Source organism: Camelus bactrianus, chromosome X (genome assembly GCF_048773025.1).
Source record: "Camelus bactrianus isolate YW-2024 breed Bactrian camel chromosome X, ASM4877302v1, whole genome shotgun sequence".
Classification (NCBI taxonomy): domain Eukaryota; kingdom Metazoa; phylum Chordata; class Mammalia; order Artiodactyla; family Camelidae; genus Camelus; species Camelus bactrianus.
In genome coordinates this window covers 44,286,975-44,307,610 of record NC_133575.1, presented here as the reverse complement: position 1 = coordinate 44,307,610, position 20,636 = coordinate 44,286,975, and the positions used below count along the sequence as shown (strand labels likewise).

The 20,636-nt window shown below is 37.0% G+C and overlaps 1 protein-coding gene across 3 annotated transcripts in view; it reads right to left on the bottom strand.

Moving 5' to 3' along the window:
- The window catches only part of OPHN1 (oligophrenin 1), a 586,519-nt gene that overhangs the window by 271,802 nt on the left and 294,081 nt on the right, over nt 1–20,636 (bottom strand). For all 3 annotated transcript variants that reach the window (XM_010973648.3, XM_010973647.3, XM_045509198.2), the window contains exon 6: nt 2,253–2,354. In XM_010973648.3, the coding sequence (XP_010971950.1) occupies nt 2,253–2,354 (102 nt within the window). The remainder of the gene's footprint in view (nt 1–2,252; nt 2,355–20,636) is intronic.

Genomic DNA, 20,636 nt, shown 5'->3' with positions numbered 1-20,636 from the left:
GTAGGGACTTGTTTACAAGCAAAATTCCAAGATACCAGCCAAGAGCTAATCTTGTAAGCTGACTTTTCTAAGCATAAGAGTCTTGGGTCCATGTTAACTCTTTTATGCATAGGAAGCCTGCTGGTACAGGATAGAAGAAAAAGGAAGAAAGCAAAATTCTGCAAAAGGAAAATGGCAAAAGACGCCAGACTAATACTTCATTCCAGTTTGTGGAAGAGACGTAGTTTTTCACCTTTTCAAAACTAACTCCATCTACCATTGAGGCACTTAACTTATCACCTTCATGTACTTCACATTATGTGATGGATACTCACTATATCAGGTGTCAGAAGATGAGCTTCAGCTTGCCACAGTCTTTGTGATCTTGGAAAATAAGATTTCTAAGAGCCCTTATAGATCGTTTCTATGACTTTATTCAACTTGTGCATCTCTTCATAACTGAATCTTCAATATCTCCGTCTTTTACTAGATATTTTATCCGACACATAGATCCATTCTTCCATTTAAAAAATCTTAATCAGTTAATTATTTTTTTCCCTTCCCAGTGCCACTTTTCTGTCTCAGAGCTTCTCCCTTAGATCATTGCAATAGTTTCCCAAACTGTTTTTCCTGCTTCCAGTCTCTCACAGATCTAATTTATCCTACAACTTCTGCCAGTTTAAGATTCCTAAAATAGAATTTATTCATATTTCTTGCACAACAAAAGGCCTTCAATGGTACTTCCAGGGCCAACAGATTTCAACACAGTTCCCGAGTCTATTACTCCACAATATAGCCACAACTTCCCTGATCCTTTCTTGTCTTTCACTATTCTCCAATAGTAATGCAAATTTTATTCAAACCACTTGCCAAACGTTGTTTTCCATCCTTGGGGATACTGCCTTCCACTTGGAAGTTCCATTTCTCCATTTCTATCAGTCAAATATTTTACTTATTATTGTATGGCCATCTCAACTTTGGAAGGGCAATATTCTTCCACAAAGGCAATTCTCCAGATGTAGATGTAAGTTTTTTATTCTTCAAATACTTTCTTATCCCTACAAGGACACCACATACACATTACATCATGCAAAAAATTCTACTTGTATAAGAGTCATGTGTATTCTTGTTTTAGTATCCCAACTATAAGCTGCAGAAGAGCAGGAATCATGTCTTACTGTCTTTATAGTCCTGTTGCATGCAGCATAGTGCTTGGAATGTAGTAGGCACTCACTGAATAGTGGCTTATTTGAAATGAAGTTGCTGAAAGTGCCATGTAAGCTGTACTTCCAGTGCAGCACCAAAATAAATAAATAAATAAATAAATAAATAAATAAATAAATAAATAAATAATAAAAGGCTAATGTTGGAAAACCTCAGGGGAAAAAGTAGATCTATCTCTGATCTATCAAATACAACACTGATTTAATTCTATCTCATATGGAATCTGGAATCAGGAACTTAGGACTCAAAAGGGACTCTAGAGATCTTTGAGTATGTCAATGAAAATAATAATCAATAATAAGAATAGAAAAGAATTTTATGTGAGCAAAACTGAGGACTAGCCTTGAAGCCTACTTCCCAGATTACTCTTAGAAATTGCTCTGGAGAAGCAGGGTTTTCATCAGAGTTTTATATCTTGTCAGAGCAAAGAATGTTAAATAAGTCAGGGATACCTTTCTTCAACGTTTTAAAAAACAAAAAACAGAAAAGCACAGACTGGCATGTACATGTATAGCGTGTACAATATGGCATTGGCATCTGGGAAGGAGTCATCATCAAAGGAGGACCAGCACTGGCATTCCAGGAAGAGGGGCATTTAATCTTTATTTTTAACATGGACATTCTTTACTTCTGGTCAATGTGCCCTCTTCTTTAATAATTAAAGCAGATTTACAATGTATGTTTGATAGGCCATAAACAGGCTATTTTAATTAGCATAAAACTCAAGTTAACTCATGTATAAGCCAGAATGACTTCTCCATACCTCAATATGTGAAAATTTCTTTTATCAAGTATCATTCTTCCTTTAATAGATTAGGAAATTGAGGCCAAGAAATATCATATCCAAAGTCACACTGTGAGTTTGTGGAGGACCTGGCTTGTGAACTCAAGGGTCCTGAGTCCCTGGCCATGGTTTTATTTGCAGGCACTACTATTATACATGGTTCCCTGCTGAGGCAGGGTAGGAGGCAAGCTTTATAACAGAAATTTGCCACTGTTACCAAGGCATAACTTGCAATGGAAGGTAGGGACAGGCTTTCTGAACATACCTCTTGCAATTGAGATTCTTTCTTTTTAGAAGACAGATGTAAGTGCCGATCCAGCAAGGAATAAAATCTCTCGCCATCTTTTTCAAATTTCTTTTTCCGCTCCTAGATGTGGGAGAGAAGGCACAGTTTTAGATGTCTACAGTTTTAATTCAGTCTGCTCAGAAATGAGAATGAACCACACAGTGTCAGGTTTCATGTAGCCAATCGCTCTAGTTCCTGAGGGGGAAAAAAGGAAGAGGGAATTTGCTTTTGCATTGGTCTCAGCAGATTCGACTTCCTCAAATATAACCTCGAAAAATTCCACCTACACAAAGGGCAGTTCCTATTGGTACAGCTAAAGGCTCTGGGAGCTGCTGCTCAGAGAATAGCACTTACAATGCATCTATATTCTGGTTACTTTTTCACAAGCATTAACTACTTTTTTTTTTTTTTTAAGGAAGAAGGAACACAATAGTGAACAGTACTATGCATTTTAAAGGTTAATCTACAAAGCATTTAGACAGCTTAATAATGAGTAAAACATTTCCAAGGCAACTGGAACCTAAGACTGCCTCTGTGAATGATGAGTTATTTGATATTGTTTAAGAATTTCTGTACTGCATATTAAAAAATGATGTTAAAGATGAGGAAAAAAATCCTGGAAGGTTTAGCTGAAAATCAAGAGTTGAAAAGCTTTATGAGAGATTGAGAACTCAGCTATTACTCTCCTCAAGTCTGAAATTTGATGAAGCTTTATGCCTCTCAGCAAAAGTAGAAATCACAAAGCCTCCAAAGAATCACCTTTAACATAGCTAGTTTGTCACTGGCTAAAGCTGACATTCTGCAATCGTCTCAGCACCATATTGGGGAATCCAGGTAAAAAGGCTTGTGTTGTCACATAGGAAATCCAAACTCACTGAGCACCTACAGCATGCCAAGTATTAGAAGAGGCACAGTAGGGGACACAGATTAAAAACAAATCACCCATAGTTTATTTCTAGAGGCAATCTGTTGCTGGGTAGGAAGCCAGGACAGAGTTCAGCAACCTCTAATCTGTAATGAATGCACTTTTTACAGGAGGGAAATAAGTAATAGAGGAAGCTACCATTAACTGAGGCCTCCATCAGGCCAGGACAGCATGCTAGGTTCTTAAAATCCCTGTCTCATTTAGTCTTCACAATCCTAAGAAGTAGATATTTTAAAGGAAATTAAGTTCAAAAAAAGTAAACTAAATTATCCAAGGTGACATAATAAAGGTTTGATTTATTCCACATAGTCAAATAGAGCCCAGGTGGTCATGAAAGGAATTATACTCAGGAGGCTTATAAATAATCAGAGATTCTTATGTACAGCCTTAGCCCCAACTCAGATACCAGAACACAGGAGACAGAGATTTTTACACAAAAGATAGGTAGGGAAAACTGTTCCTCCAGGTGCTAAATCTATGTAAAGTAGCAACGGTTTGAAGAAAACATGGGAGTCAGAAGTCAGTGACATCTCTAGGAATACATGATGTTCTGTCAGTTACTTTCTCCTCTACTTCTGTTAGAGCAGGCAGATAGCTAGATATGAGCAGAGAAAAAGGGATGCAGATCAAATGGCAGAAATTGGTCAGACAGGAGGGTCACAGGCCAAATGCAGGAAACCATACATCATGTAAACACCAGGAGTTCCTGGGCAGAGAAACAAAAGCAGGAATCTCTGGGCTGATAAGTGGTCACACCTTTGGGGGTGATAAGTGGCCCAGAGACCAACATAGAAAAGGTGAGAAAAGGCAGGGATTTCCAGTGTCCTAATGTAACCTTTTGCTAATTATGCCCTCATTACAATAAAATTGGCTTTGCAAATTAGAAGTATCCATCATGTACTGACACCATGACACTTCCTATCCAGACTAAATAAGTACAAAAATCACTCCTCCCTTTGGGAAGGTGGAGTTAGGACAAAAATCAGGGAATACAACCCCAGACCCTTCCCTCCCTAATGAATATTCTGCCCATTCTTTTTTACACCCTATGTAACCAACTTGCCAAAGAAACTCTGGGCAGCTGCTCACATGAGCTTGCACACTCTCCCCTTGAGAGTGTACTGTCCATCCTTTAATAAATTCTCATTTTACTTCCTTAACCACTACGTCTTGTCTCTGAATTCTTTCTGGGATGGGACAAGAACCTGGAACATTGGATACATCCACCGGCAACTCTTCCATTTTTAAAGTAAAAACCATGGGAATTCATGTATTGTTAAAATTCACCCTTTTAAAGTGGAAAATTCAGTGGTTTTTAGTATATTCATGAAGTAGTGAACCCAGGACTGGTATCTAATTCCAGAATATTTCCATCACCTCAAAACAAAAATCAAAATTTTTTAAATTTTTTTTAATTTAAAAAGAAACCCCATATCTATTAACAGTCATTCCTCATTCCCCACCATCCCCTCAATAACCACAAGTTACTTTCTGTCTCTATGACTTTGTCTATTCTAGACATTTCATAAAACTGGAATCACATAATATGGCCTTTAGTGACTATCTTCTTATACTTGGAATAATGTTTTTAAGGTTCATCCATGTTGTAACATGTATCAGTACTTCATTCCTTTTAATGGCCAGATAATATTTGGTGGTATGGATACATCACATTTTCTTTATGAATTCATCAAGTGATAGGCATGTGGATTATTTCCATTTAGGGACTGTCGTATATAATATTGCTATGAATATTCATGTACAAGACTTTATATGGTTGTGTTTTCAATTATTTTGAGCATATATATAGGACTGGAATTATTGGGTCATATGGGCAATTCTGAATTTAACTTTTTGAGGAATCACCAAATTGTTTTCCAAAATGGGTGTATCACTTTACATTCCCTACAGCAATGAATGAGAGTTCCAATTTCTCCACATACTCACCAACATTTCATTTTTGGACAACAGTCAACCCAATGGGTGTGAAGTTGCATTTACTGTGGTTTGATGTATATTTGCTTAATGACTAATGACGATTCCTATATTTATTGATGCTTTGTATATACAGTTGACCCTTGAACAACATGGGGGTTAAAGACACTGAACCTCTGTGTAGTCAAAAATCTACATGTAACTTACATTCCACCTTCCGTATACACAGGTCCTCCACATCCATGGTTCTACATCTGCAGATTCAACCTATCATTAATTGTGCAGTACTATAATGTTAACTATTGAAAAAAATATCCACATGTAAGTGGCCCCTTGCAGTTCAAACCAATGGTGTTCAGGGGTCAACTGTCTATGTTTTGGAGAAATGTTTATTAAACTCTTTTGCAAATTTTTAAATTGGATTTTATTTCTGTATTTCTGAGTTACAAGAATTCATTACATACTCTGAATACCAGATGTGCAAGTAAGTTATACCATTCTTTGTGCTGTCCTGGCACTTTCTTGGTAGTGTCCTTTGAAGCATAAACATTTTTAATTATGTGAAGTCTAACTGGCCTAATTTTTCCTTTGGTTTCTTGTTTTTGGTGTCATATCTTAGAAAGTGTTGCCTGATCCAAGGTCATGAAGATCTACATCTACATGTTCTTCTAAGAGTTTTATAATTTTCAGTTTTAATCTTTTTAACATGGTGTGATGTAGGGTTCCAACTTCATTGTTTTCCATGGGGATCCAGTAGTCCTAGCATCATCTGTTTAAAAGACCAATCTTTCCCACTGAATTGTTTCAGCATTTTCATAAATTGTCAATTAGCCATATATGTATAAGCTTATTTCCAGGCTCTCAGTTCTATTCTACTTATCTATAAGTCTATCTTTATGTCAGCACCACAGTGTTGATTACTATAGGTTTATGGTAAGTGTTGAAATTAAAAATTATGAATCTTTTTCAAGATTTATTTTCACATTTCTTTCTATGTAGATTTTAGGGTCACTGTAACAATTTGTGTAAAATGGCCAGCAGATATTTTGCTAGAGATTTGTACTGAATCTATAGATCTATTTTATGTTACCATCTTAACAGTATTAAGTCTTCAACTTCATAAATGTGGAATCTCTTTCTATTTATTTAGGTCCTACTTCCTTCCTTACAATGATGTCTTGTACTATTTACTGTACAAGTCTTGTACTTAATTTGATAAATTTATGCTTTGGTACTTTAATTTTTTTATACTATTGTAAATGGGATTGCTTTCTTAATTTAATTTTCAGGTTGTTCATTAATAGTGTATAGAAACATAATGTATTTTTGTATATTGATCTTTCTGCAACCTTGTTGAACTCCTTTACTAGTTCTAATTGTGTGTGGGGGTGTATTCCCTGGGATTTTCTAGATACAAGATAAAGTCATCTACGAATAGAGATAGTATTACTTCTTCAGACAGAGAATGACAAAAATTGTATAATAACACATATATGTGGAATGTAAAAACTAAAACAAACTACTGACTATAACAAAAAGGAGAGAGATCAGCCAATATGGCAGAGTAGAAAGACCCTCATAGCTCACCCTCTCCCACAAATACACCAAATCTCACATCCATGGACCCACCCAGCCAACCAGAATACCTGCTGAACTCCGACAGAACATCACCCTCTTCAAAAGACAAAGATGCCACGAATCTTATAGGAGAAAAGGAAAAAAAAAAAAGAAAAAAAGAAAAACAGTGTGGGAGTGGTCCCACAGGGAGGGAGCAGCAAAGGAGGAATAGCACACTTTCCCTGGGTCTATGCCTCTCCAACGGAGAGGTTAGCAGGATGGAGGGGGAATCTCTGAGGCTCGGATCTATATGGAGCAGCCCTTGACCAACAGAATTAAATGGGCATAGAGGGTCTCCACAGCCCCAGCCCTAGAGGCAAAGCAGCAGGTGGTGGACAGGACAGACTGCCCAAGCTGGGCAGAGGACTGGGGCAGCTGCACAGAGGCAACCTCAGGGGACTGCAGGGTACTGTGTGCCATGGATGAGAGGGTACACAGGGCAAAACAACCTAGGCCCTCCGTAAAACAATATGGCTGATGTGCCCTAAATGGAAGAGCGCCATACTTCCTATCTCTGAAAACCAGCCAAAGGTTTTCAGGAGAAGAGAAGTGGGGCTCAGCCACAGCCTCCATATCCTCTGGTGCTTAGCACCCAGGTAGGGGTGGGGTCGAAACCTGAATCCGTAACTAAGGGCTTAGCAGCCACAAAGGTGAGATGGAGACTTGTTTACAGCTGGAGGCAGAAAGGATCTTCTACCCTGGTACCTCTGAGAACTCACGCCTCCAAGACAAACAAGGAGCTGAGTTCTGGCACGGATCAGGGGTGGGGCTGTTCTGCCAATTTCCCCAAGCCCGCCTACATAGTGCTGACCTGAGGCGGAGCAGGCAGCTGCACAGAGCAGGGGAGTGAACTGCACAGAAGAGGGCAGGTGGCCACCTGACTTCCTGGCAGGACCACAGAACCTGACTGTGGTGCTGGAAGGAGAAGCGACCACTCGCCTACCTTACCTGAGCACAGCATCTGACCATGGCATCAGGAGGGGGAATGACCTGCCTGCCAACCCTGTAAGAGCACAGCAACTGACTGCAGTGTTGGGAGTGCAGGCAACCGGTCCACCTACCTTGTGTGAGTGCAACATCTGACCACAGCAACAGAAGGGGGAGTGACACACCACATATCATGCTGTTGGGAGGGGTCATGAAATGCCCACCTACAGTGCACAACAACGGCATCGGGAGGGGGTGTAACCCGTCTGCCCAACGCGTAAGAGCACAGCACCTGACCACAATGTTGGGAGGGGGCGTGATCTGCTTGCTGAACTGCACTGGGAGGAGCACAGACCAAAGAAGCCAATGGAGGGCCTCTGGAAGAAGCAAGCAGAGTTCATGTAGCAGGGCAATGACAGAAAGACCTTTCAGTAAAATCAGTAGAAACACACAGTCTCCACAAGAACACATCCTCCTTTTTTTCTTTATGTTTTTCTTTTTTTATGTGTTATATTTTCTATTACCTTTTTAATTTTTATATTTAAACAATGAATATGTCTCCAGTTTTAATCCCTTTAAAATTTGTTTTAAATATTTTATTACTATTTTTTAAATCCACCTCATTTCATTTTTATTTCTCTTGGTTTTGATCTCCTGTTATTGATTACACTCAGGCTTCAAATTTTTTTTTTGTTATTTCTTCCTTTTTTAAAGGTTTTTAAAATATGTCTCAACTCGATTGCTATTTTGCTACAACTTCTTCTTCTGTTACTGATTATACACTGTTTTCAAAACTTTTTTTCTCTCCCTTCTTTTAAAATTCTCTCTTTTTTAAGTTTATTCCTGCATATGCCTTAGATAGATAAATAAATAAACTCCTTAAGGACCACAATAGATAACTGATATTCCATAAGCCACGGTGCCAGAGAGATGAGCAAGAGGAAGAAGCAGAGGAACCACTCCCAACTGAAAGAAAAAGAGAGAGTCCCTGAAAGAATGATCAATGAAATAAACATTGATGGCCTACTAGATCAAGATTTCAAAAAAGGAGTGATCAAAGTACTGAAGGAACTAAAAGAGATAGTAATTAGAGATATAAAATATGTCAAATATGAAACTGAAGCTATAAAGAAGAGCCAAGAAACATCAGTAAACTCATTTGCTGAGATGAGAGCTGATCTAAGTCTGCAGACAGCAGGCTAGATAATGCAGAGGAATGAATAAGTGACCTAGAAGACAGGACAATAGAAAGGACTCGATCAGAACAGCTGGGAGAAAAACAAATAAAAGCCAATGAAAACAATATAAGGGACTTATGGGATAATATAAAGCATGCCAATCTATGCATGACAGGGGTCCCAGAAGGGGAAGAAAGAACAAAGGGGATTGAAAAGTTATTTGAAGAAATCATGACTGAAAACTTCCCAAACCTAAAGAAGGAATCAGATATCCAAGTACAGGAAGCTCAGAGGGTCTCAAACAGGAAGAACCCAAACAGACCCACACCAAGACCTATTTTAATCAAGATGGATGGCCAGGATCAGAATAAAGTAATGATCTTAAAGGCAGCAAGAGAAAAACAAAGAGTGAGTTACAAGGGGACACCCATAAGGATTTCAGCTGATTTCTCTACATAAACTTTACAGGCCAGAAAGGAGTGGCAAGATATATTCAAAGTCCTGTATGAAAAAATGATGCAGCCTAGGATACTTTATCCAGCAAAGCTATCCTTTAAAATAGAAGGAGAGATAAAGAACTTCACAGATAAGCAAAAAGTAGAAGAGTTTAGCAACACTAATCCCATGCTAAAACAAATATTGAAAGGTTCACTCTAAATAGAAAAGAACCAGGATGCTACAGAAATGAGAAACTCACAACTGGAAAGGTGATAACTCATGAATCACAAGTAAAATAAACACAAAATTGTAAAAAAGACATCTAAATCATTAAGAGTTGGAGAGGGAAGCAAGAAAATATAGAGCATTTTTTTCTTTCTTTTTAAAATTTTTTGTTCTTGGTAGGATGCATTTGAGCTTATATTACTATCTGTTTACTACAAACAGCTATAGTAATGGGCTAATAGACTTACAAAACAGGGTAACCACAAGACAGAAACTTATGAGTCACAAAAACTAAATAAAATCCAAGATGATACAAAGGAAAATCATCAAACCACAAAAGGGCAAAGAAAGGAACAAAGAGGAAATATCAAATCAACTGAAAAATAAGATCAAAATGGCAATAGACACATCTATCATTAATACAGTAAATGTTAGTGGACTAAATGCTCCAAATAAAAGACATAGAGTGGCAGACTGGATAATAAAGCAAGAACCTTCAATATGCTGCATACAAGAGACCCACTTTTGTGAGAAGGACACACATAGACTGAGAGTGAAAGAATGGAAAAGGATATTCCATGCAAATAGAAAAGCCAAAAAAGCAGTTGTAGCAATACTGATGTCAGACAAAATCGACTTTAAAACAAAGGCCATAAAGAAAGATAAAGGACATTTTATAATGATTAAAGGAGTAATACAAGATGAGGATATTACACACATTAAAATATGCATGCCCAATATAGGAGCATCTAAATACAATAAAACAATTGCTAACAGAGATAAAGGGGGATATTGATGGGAATACAATCATACTTGGAGATTTTAACACTGCATTAACATCACTAGACAGATCTTCCAGACAGAAAATAAATAAGACAACAGAGAAATTAAATAATACAATAAAAAAATTAGATTTGGTGGATATTTTCTGAGCATTACACCCCCCAAAGATAGGATATACATTCTTTTCAAGTGCACGTGGAGCATTTCCTAGGGTTGATCATTTACTTGGGCACAAAAGAAGTCTCAACAATTTTAAGAAGATAGAAATTATCTCAAGCATCTTCACTGACCACAATGCCATGAAACTAGAAATCAACAACAGAGAAACAAAGGAGAAAAAAAGGAAAGTATGGAGATTAAACAACATGCTACTAAAAAACCAATGCTCCAATGATGAAATCAAAGTTGAAATGAAAAAATACCTCAAGACAAATGAAAATGAAAACACAACCACACAAAATTTATGCAATGCAGCAAACACAGTGCTAAGAGGGAAGTTTATAGTGATACAGGCCTTCCTCAAAAAAGAAGAACAATCTCAAGTAAACAATCTAACCTCCCAGCCAAGACATGGAAACAGCCTAAATGTCCATCAACAGATGACTGGATAAAGAAGTGGTTGTATATTTATACAATGGAATACTATTCAGCCATAAAGCCCGACAACATAACATCATTTGCAGCAACATGACTGGCCCTGGAGAATGTCATTATAAGTGAAGTGAGCCAGAAAGAGAAAGAAAAATACCATATGAGATGGCTCATATATGGAATCTAAAAAAAAAAAAAGGAAAAGAAAAGAAAGAGCATAGATACAAAAGAGAAACAGACTTATAGATACAGAATACAAACTTGTGGTTGCCAAGGTGGAAAGGGGTGGGAAGGGACTGACCGGGAGTTTGAAATTTGTAGATACTGACAGGCATATGTAGAATAGATAAACAATATTATACAGTATACCACAGGGAAATATATACAAGATCTTGTGGTAACTCACAGCAAAAAAGAAAGTGACAATGAATATATGTATGATCATGCATAACTGAAAAATTGTGCTCTACATTGGACATTGACACAACATTGTAAACTGACTGTAACTGAATAAAAAAAGTTAAGAAAAAGAAAAGAAGGTTAATTATATGGAAAAGCGATATATTTAATCTGTGTTGCCACTGACAATGCATTTCATTTTAGAAATAAACTAGATGTGAAATGGTAAAAATAATAAAATAAAAAATAAAGGAAACAGACTCACATATATAGAGAAGAAACTAGTGCTTACCAGTGGGAAGAAAGAAAGGGGCAGAGGCAATATAGAGGTAGGCAATTAAAATGTACAAAATATTGTGTATAAAATAAGCTACATTTATATATTATGCAACACTGGGAATATAGCCAATTTTATAACTATAAATGTAGCATAACTTTTAAAAATTTTGATTCACTATATTGTGTACCTATATAATGTTGTACATCAACTATAATTCAATTAAAAATGAAGAACTTTCATTTCAGGGTCAATGTGTCTCCAAGTCCCAAATGTGACAGAGATTCTAATCAAGATTCAACTTCTATCCTCAGGTCAAAGTGCTGCTCTAAGACAATTTTCGACCTGACAGGTAAGGGAAAGAACTACTATGTTTTAAACACACATTTTCCAAACAGGACGTGAAGCTCTTTAATGTATTTTATTCAACTGAAATACTCATATCATCTCTGAATACTAGGATTAATTTATTAACTTTTCATTGAATAGAAATGTATACAGAATCACAGTCTGAAGAGAGGAAGCCAAGCTGAGGAACTTAACTGCATCACTACACTCACAATGCCCACATAACCACTGAAGAAACATTCAAGGCTAAGATTATTTATTAAAGGTGTTTGTTATTGAAATAATCATCTAGTTCCATGTAGTAGCTTAAGACAAGGAGCAATCTCCAGGCCCATTTATCCTATTTCTTCTTTCCCAGAAATAACCACTCTCATCTCTTGAAGCCAATTATTGAAGAATTTACATCACTTGGAACCTTCTGGTGGCTCAAACCTGAAACTTTTGCAATTTACACATAGTTCCTGATTGTCATTGTGGGATATCCTTCCATCTTCATCCTAGGGCGTTCTGTTTACATGTTTAATATATTATTATCCTTTCCCCCACTACTTCATGTTTTCTTTTTTTTTTTTTTTTTTTTTTGGCTCTCTTGTGATGAAGACCATTCACCTGTAGCTTCCTGAAGAGGGGTATATATGTCAGTTTTTGAGACCTTGCATATCTAAACATTTATTTATTTATCCCCTTATTTGATTAATATTTTGACTAGATATAAATTGATAAATTTTCAGGGTCATGTCTTGGTTCCAGAGATTCTGATGATGTCACATTTCCAATTGATCTCCTAGTAAAAGTCTGTCTCCATCCATCTTGGTGAGTACTTGAAGGACCCTTTCAGTCTTCAAATTGAGACCCTTTAGTTCTGGAAAACTCCTTTCAGTCATTTCATGCATACCTTCCTCCCAACTATTTTATTTTTTATGAAATTCCTTTCATTTTGACTTCCTAGACTGAACTTCTACTTATCTGTTTTCATTCTAATCCTCCATATCTTCCTCTTTTTGACTTGCTTTAAAATTTTTTTAACTTTACCTCCCAAAGTTTCTACTGAGTTTTCCATATTTGTTAGCTTTTCTTTTTTTATATAATTTCTAAGAGCTCCTACTCATCGTCTTTTAGAGGCATCTAGTTCTTAAGATGCAGTCATCTATCAGAAATTATTAAAATATTAAACTTTAAAGTTATATATTTTAAGTACAGTTATGTATTTTAAGTATTTCTTTCCCTCTATTTCCTTCTGTTGACCTTTGATCTGTTTCAGTCTTTGTTGTTCAGGAGTTTGCTTGACTGTAAGGGACTTCTCTTGACAATTGAAGATCAGGGAACTATGAAGCAAAATGAAAGCTTCAATTGCATAAAAGGGGATTGTCAACTCTGGACTTAATTTCACCAATTAATTTTTGAGGAACATTTGCATATATTTAAATATTTTTTCTTAGTCCTACCTCTACTCCCATTTCCAGAGGTTTCTGATGCTGCCAATTCTTGAGTCTTAAGGACTCTCCACTAGAGGCATATCTTGTTTCACTGCACTTTGCTTTATTGTACTTCACAGATACTACATTTTTTACAAATTGAAGTTTTCTGGTAACCTTGTGTTAAGCAAATCTATAGGCACAAATTGTCCAACACTGTTTGCTCACATCATGTCTCTGTGTCACATTTTGGTAATTCTTATAATATTTCAAACTTTTAAATTATTCTTGTATTTGTTATGATGATCTGTGATCAGTGATCTTTGATGTTACCATTACAGTTGCCCAAAGGTTCAGATAGTGATTAGCATTTTTGAGCAATGAAGTATTTTAATTAAGGTGTTTATATCATCTTTAGACATAATGCTATTCTACACTTAATAGACTACAGTTTAGTGTAAGTATAAATTTTATATGCACTGGGAACTAAAAAAATTTGTATGACTTTATTGTGATATTTAACTTATTGCAGTGGTTTGGAACTGAACCCACAAGATCTGTGAGATATGCCTGAGGATAGTTTCAGTTAGGTTTCCTGATAGAGTATAAATTGGTCAACATGTTTGATATATAATTTTTACTGGGAAATTGTTTATGATCGTTTCTTACCTTATTTTTTTAATCTTAAAAATCATGAAAGTACTACAATTGAAAACAAAATTCAACCAACTGAAAAGTGAACAAAGTGTAAAAAATGAAAGTCTTGCCCTCCTTGGAAGGCATTGAGTTACTCATTGTTAGACATTTTGCAGGGCTTCTTTTCTGAATGTGAGATAAGTTTCTATTGTCTTCATTTTGTAAATGAGACAACTGAGTCTCAAGTAAGTTAACACATTTCCTGTAAATAGCATACCAAGTGAACTTGCGTATTCAAATGATTTTAGATTAAGGTTTGAGCCAAGGTAATCAGGGATTAGAAAGAGAAACCTAGGCCCAAGACAAAACTCTAAACTGATGATGAGAAAAATATCAGAGTTTAGAATATCAGATTTTTAACTATTCTTGATAGACAAGTATCTCAAGTGAGTCTTTATACTTTAAAAAATTTAACTTGTTTTTCACAGAACTCTTTTTCCACAGGTAACAATTAATGGATATCATGTATCTAAGCATGAAATGTGCTTTATCTTATTTAGGGGATGCACTGTTCATGTTTCCAACTTGTGTTACTTACCCTTAGCCTATTCTATGTTATTAAACACTCTGGTTCCTCACAGGCCTATAGTGTTATGCTACTTGGCAACAGGTATTTTATGTGGTGCAAACAAATATGAGAATTCTGATATTATAGAAATATCTCTTTGGACTCAAAAATGCGTCAGAAAGGGGTCTCCAAAAATTTACTATTTAGTGCAAAAATATACCCTAGAAATAGTCATTAAAAATAAGACAGATCAGGGAGAAGATGGCGGAGTAGAAGGGCGCTCGCAGCTCACTCTCTCCCACAAATGCACCAAGACCTACATACACAGACCCACTCAGCCAACCAGAGCACCTGCAGAACTCCCACAGAACATCACACTCTTCAAAAGATAAAGACGCCAAAAATCTGGTAGGAGAAAAGGAGAAAAGAAAGAACAAAAGGCAAAGCAGAACGGGACGGGTCCCACGGGGAGGGAGCAGCAAAGGAGGACTGGCTCTCCTTCGCTAGGTCTCCCCTCTCCAACTGAGAGGCCAGCGGGATGGAGGGGGAGCCTCCGAGGCTCGGATCTATACGGAGCAGCCCTTGAATGACAGAACTAAGTTAAATGGGCACAGAGGGTCCCCCCGACACCCAGCCTGATACACGGGCCGGCAGCGGTGGGCAGGGCCAGGCTGCCCAAGCTGGGAAGAGGATGGTGGTGGCTGCACTGAGGCAGCCCCTGGTGACTACAAGGAGCTGCGCGACGTGGCTGTGGGTGTACAGGGCAGAACAATTTGGACCCTCCATAAAACAGCAAGGTTGATGTGCTCTCGGGGGAAGGGTGCATACCCTCATCTCTGAAAACCCACAGAAAGTTTTCGGGGGAACAGAGGCGGGGCTCAGGCACAGCCGCCATAACCTCCGGAACTTAGCATCCAGGCAGGGGCAGGGGCAAAACCTGCATCCACAACAAAGGGCTAGGCAGCCTCAAAGGCCAGACTAAGACTTGCCTACAGCCCAAGGCATATAAGATCCTTCCATCCTGGTCCCTCAGAGAACTTGCTCCACAAAGACAAACAAGGAGCTGAGCTGTGGCCCGGAGCAGGGACAAGGCTATCCCTTGGTCATCCCCGAGCTCACCTACAGAGCGCCGACCAGGGTGGAGCGCGCAGCCGCACAAAGTAGCGGAGCTACCAGCGCAGGGAGAGGGACAGCGGCCCCCTGCCTTTTGGGCAGGAACACAGCCCCTGATCGAGGTGCTGGGAGGGGGCACGACCCGCCCTCCTACCTGGCAGTCTGCAACATCTGACTGCAGCATCGGGAGGGGCAGTGACCCGCCCGCCCACAGCAGAGGAGAGCTGCACCTGACCCAGTGTTGGGAGGAGGTGCGATCTGCTTGCCGACAGGTACTGAGAGAAGCACAGAAGAGGGCGCCAACGGAGGGCCTCTGAAAACAGCAAACTGAGCTTCCAAAACAGGACAAAGATAGAAAGACTTCACATTAAAAGCACACAGACTCCAGGAGAACACCGAGAACCACCACTTTTTTTTTAAGTCTGTTTTTACTTGTTCTATTTTCTATTACCCTCTTAATTTTTACTTCTTAATTAATTTTATTCCTCTTGGGTTTTGATGTCCTGTTATTGATTAGAGACAGGTTTCAAATACATCCATTCATCTTCCCCCCTTTTTTTTAAAGGTTTTAAAAGGACGTCTCAATCCGATTAATACTCTGCTTCAACTCGCTCTTCTATTATTCATTATACACTACTTTCAAACCTTCTTTCTCCCTTCTTTTAAAATTCTTTCTCTCTCTCTCTTATTTTTTTCTGTTTTTCCTAAGTTCTATTCCTAAATAGGCATTAGATAGATAAACTACTTAAGGACCAAAATAGACAACGGATACTCCATAAACCAGAGTGCCAGAGAGGTATGAGCAAGATGAAGAAGCAGAGAAACCTTTCCCAATTAAAAGATTAAGAGAAATCCCCTGAAAGAAATATCAATGAAATAGATATCAATAGCCTACTAGATCAAGATTTAAAAAAAGGAGTGATCAAAGTGCTGAAGGAATTAAAAGAGATAGTGTTTAGAGATATAAAATATGTCAAAAATGAAATTGAAGCTATAAAGAAGAGCCAAGTAGAATGGGTAAACCCATTGACAGAGATGAGGAATGATCTAATAGCTGTACAAAGCCGACTAGAGAATGCAGAGGAACGAATTAGTGATCTAGAAGACAGGACAATAGAAAGCACCCATTCAGAAGAGCTACAAGATAAGCAAATAAAAAATAATGAAAATAGCATAAGGGACCTATGGGATAATATAAAGCGTCCCAATCTTTGCATAATAGGGGTCCCAGAAGGAGAAGAAAGATCAAAGGGGATTGAAAAGGTTTTGGAAGAAATCATGACTGAAAACTTCCCAAACTTAAAGAAGGAATCAGATATCCAAGTACAGGAAGCTCAGAGGGTCCGAAACAGGAAGAACCCAAATAGACCCACACCAAGACATATCATAATCAAGATGGCCAGAGTCAAGGATAAAGAAATGATTCTAAAGGCAGCAAGAGAAAAGCAAACATTAAGTTACAAGGGAACCCCCATAAGGCTCTCAGCTGATTTCTCTACACAAACACTACAGGACAGAAGGGAGTGGCAAGATATATTTAAAGCCCTGAATGACAAAAAGATGCAGCCTAGGATCCTTTATCCAGCAAGGCTATCCTTGAGGATAGAAGGAGAAATAAAGAGTTTCACAGACAAAAAAAAAAAAAAAGCTGCAGGAGTTTAGCAACACTAAACCCATGCTAAAAGAAATATTGAAAGGTCTATTCTAAATAGAAAAGCAGAAGGATGCTACAGAAATGAGAAACTCACAACTGGAAAGGTGATAACTCATGAATTACAAATAAAGTAAACACGAAATTATAAAGGAAGACATATAAATCACTGAGAGTGGGAGAGGGAGGCAGGGAAATATAGAATATTTTTTTCTTTCTTTTTAAAATTTTTTTAACAGTAGGATGGGTTTGAGATCATGTTACTATCAGTTTAATAAAAACAGTTATACTAATGGGTTAATAGATTTACAAAAAAGGGTAAACACAAGCCAAAAACTTACAAGGGACTCACAAAAATTAAATAAAATCCATGATAATACAAAGGAAAATTACCAAACCACAAAAGGAAAAAGAAAGGAACAAAGAAGATATACCAATTCAACTGTAAAAATAAGTTCAAAATGGCAGTAAACACATATCTATCATTGATTACTGTAAATGTTAATGGACTAAATGCTCCAGTCAAAAGATATAGAGTGGCAGACTGGATAAGAAAGCAAGAACCTTCAATATGCTGCATACAAGAGACCCACTTTAGGGAGAAGGACACATATAGATTGAGAGTGAAAGGATGAAAAAGGATATTCCATGCCAATGGAAAAGCCAAAAAAGCAGGCACTGCAGCACTGATTTCAGACAAAACAGACTTTAAAACAAAGGCCATAAAGAAAGATAAAGTAGGACATTTTATAATGATTAAAGGAGTGACACAAGATGAGGATATTACACTCATTAATATATATGAACCCAATATAGGAGCACCTAAGTACATACAAGAATTACTAACAGAGATAAAGGGGGATATTGATGGGAATACAATCATAGTTGGAGATTTTAACACGGCATTAACATCACTAGACAGATCTTCCAGACAGAAAATAAATAAGACAACAGAGAAATTAAATAATACAATAGAAAAACTAGATTTGGTGGATATTTTCAGAGCATTACACCCCGAAAAATAGGATATACATTCCTTTCAATTGCACATGGAACATTTTCCAGGATCGATCATGTACTTGGGCACAAAAGAAACCTCAACAATTTTAAGAAGATAGAAATTATCTCAAGCATCTTTACTGACCACAATGTCATGAAACAGGAAATCAACAACAGAGAAAAAAAGGAGAAAAAAAAGAAGGCATGGAGATTAAACAATATGTTACTGAAAAAACAATGGGTCAATGAGGAAATCAAAGTTGAAATTAAAAAATACCTTGAGACAAATGATAATGAAAGCACAACCACTCAAAACCTATGGGACACAGCAAAGGCAGTGCTAAGAGGGAAATTTATAGCAATACAGGCCTTCCTCAAAAAAGAATAAAAATCTCAAATAAAAAATTTAACCCACCACCTGAATGAATTAGAAAAAGAATAACAAAAAGTACAAAAAAGCAGCAGAAGGAAGGAAATAATAAAGATCAGAGAGGAATTAAATACAATAGAGATTAACAAGACCATAGAAAAAATCAACCAAACCAAAAGCTGGTTTTTTGAAAAGGTAAATAAAATCGACAAACCTCTGGCCAAACTCACAAAGAAGAAAAAGGAGAGAGCACAAATTCAGGGACACACAGTTATAACATATACTCAACACTCTTTTCTCCAATGAGAAAGTATTTTCCCCCTAGGTTGAAAAATTTTAAATAAGGAAACAAAATGAAAGTGCAACCAACTGAATAGGAGAAGGTATTTGCAAGTGATATATCTGCTAGGGGTTAACATCCAAATTATATAAAGATCCTATACAACTCAGTATCAGAAAAACAAACAACCCAATTAAAAAATGAGAAGACTCAAATAGGCATTTTTCTAAAGAAGACACACTGATGGCCAACAGGCCCATGAAAACATGCTTAACATCAACGAATCACCAGGGAAATACAAATCAAAACCACAATGAAGTATCTTCTCACACCTGTCATAGTGGCTATTTTCAAAAAAGCAACGAATAACTAATGTTGGCAAGGACATGAATAAAAGGAAACCCTTGCACACTATTGGTGGGTATGTAAATTGGAGCAGCCACTATGGAAACCAGTATGAAGATTCCTCAAAAAATCTGAAAAAAGAATTACTATATGATCCAGCAATTCCACTCCTGGATATATATCTGGAAAAAAAATGATAACACTAATTCAAAAGGTACCTGCACTCCAATGTCCATAGCACCATTATTTACAATAGCCAACAAATGGAAGCAACCTCTAAGTGTCAAACAACAAATGAATGGATGAAGAAGTGGTACACACACACACACACACACACACACACACACAATGGAAAATTACTCAGCTTTGATAAAGTATGGGATTTTGCAATTTGCAGCAAAATAGATGGACCTTGAGGGTATCATGCTTACTGATATAAGTCATACAGAGAAAGACAAACATTGTATGCTTTCACTTTTATGTGGAATCTAAGAAATAAAACAATGAGATGTGGTACATATATACAATGGAAAACTACCCAACCATATAAAAGAATAAAATAATGCCATTTGCAGTAATATGGATGGACCTGAAGATTGTCATTCTAAGTGAAGTGGGCCAGAAAGAGAAAGAAAAATGCCATATGACATTATTTATATGAGGAATTGAATAAATTATAACAATAATAAGGACAAAAATGAACTAATTATTATTTTGATTTATTGAATATGTGTAAGCACATCTGATGGTTCTTTATGATTGAATTACCGCCATTCTGTTGATTCTTCTTATTTTGTAGTTGGCTTTATTATTTTGATAACTATTTAAGTTTAAAAAGCTAAAGATCTAATCTGTTCTTAGAAATAATAATTAGTACATATATGTAAACTAAAAAAGTGCAGTATACTGTATATATGTATTTACATACAATATAATGTGCATGTGCAGTCAAACTGTAATAAAAAAAAGTTTAAAAATTAAAAGAAAAAAACCTACTTGTCTGATACTAATTTTGCATAGTTGTTTTCTATATTATCTCTTTCTTATACTAGGTCTTTATGAATCCAGTATCCATACAGAGGTTGGTGTGTTTAGAGCAAGACTATCTCTCCTCCCTCATATGTTCCAGTCATAAAAACTTAAGCTCTAGGCTACTCAAGATCAGTAGATACACCCAGGGCAGCAGTTACCCCAGTGCTTAATAACTTCCCTGGACTCATGTTCATGCTTCATTTCTGGCCCCAGAGCATTTGCATTTCCTTTTCTTACTTGAAAACAAACTTATTTATTAAGGTTTTTTATTTATTTTAGGTAGACAGATACACACACAAAGTTAATTATTC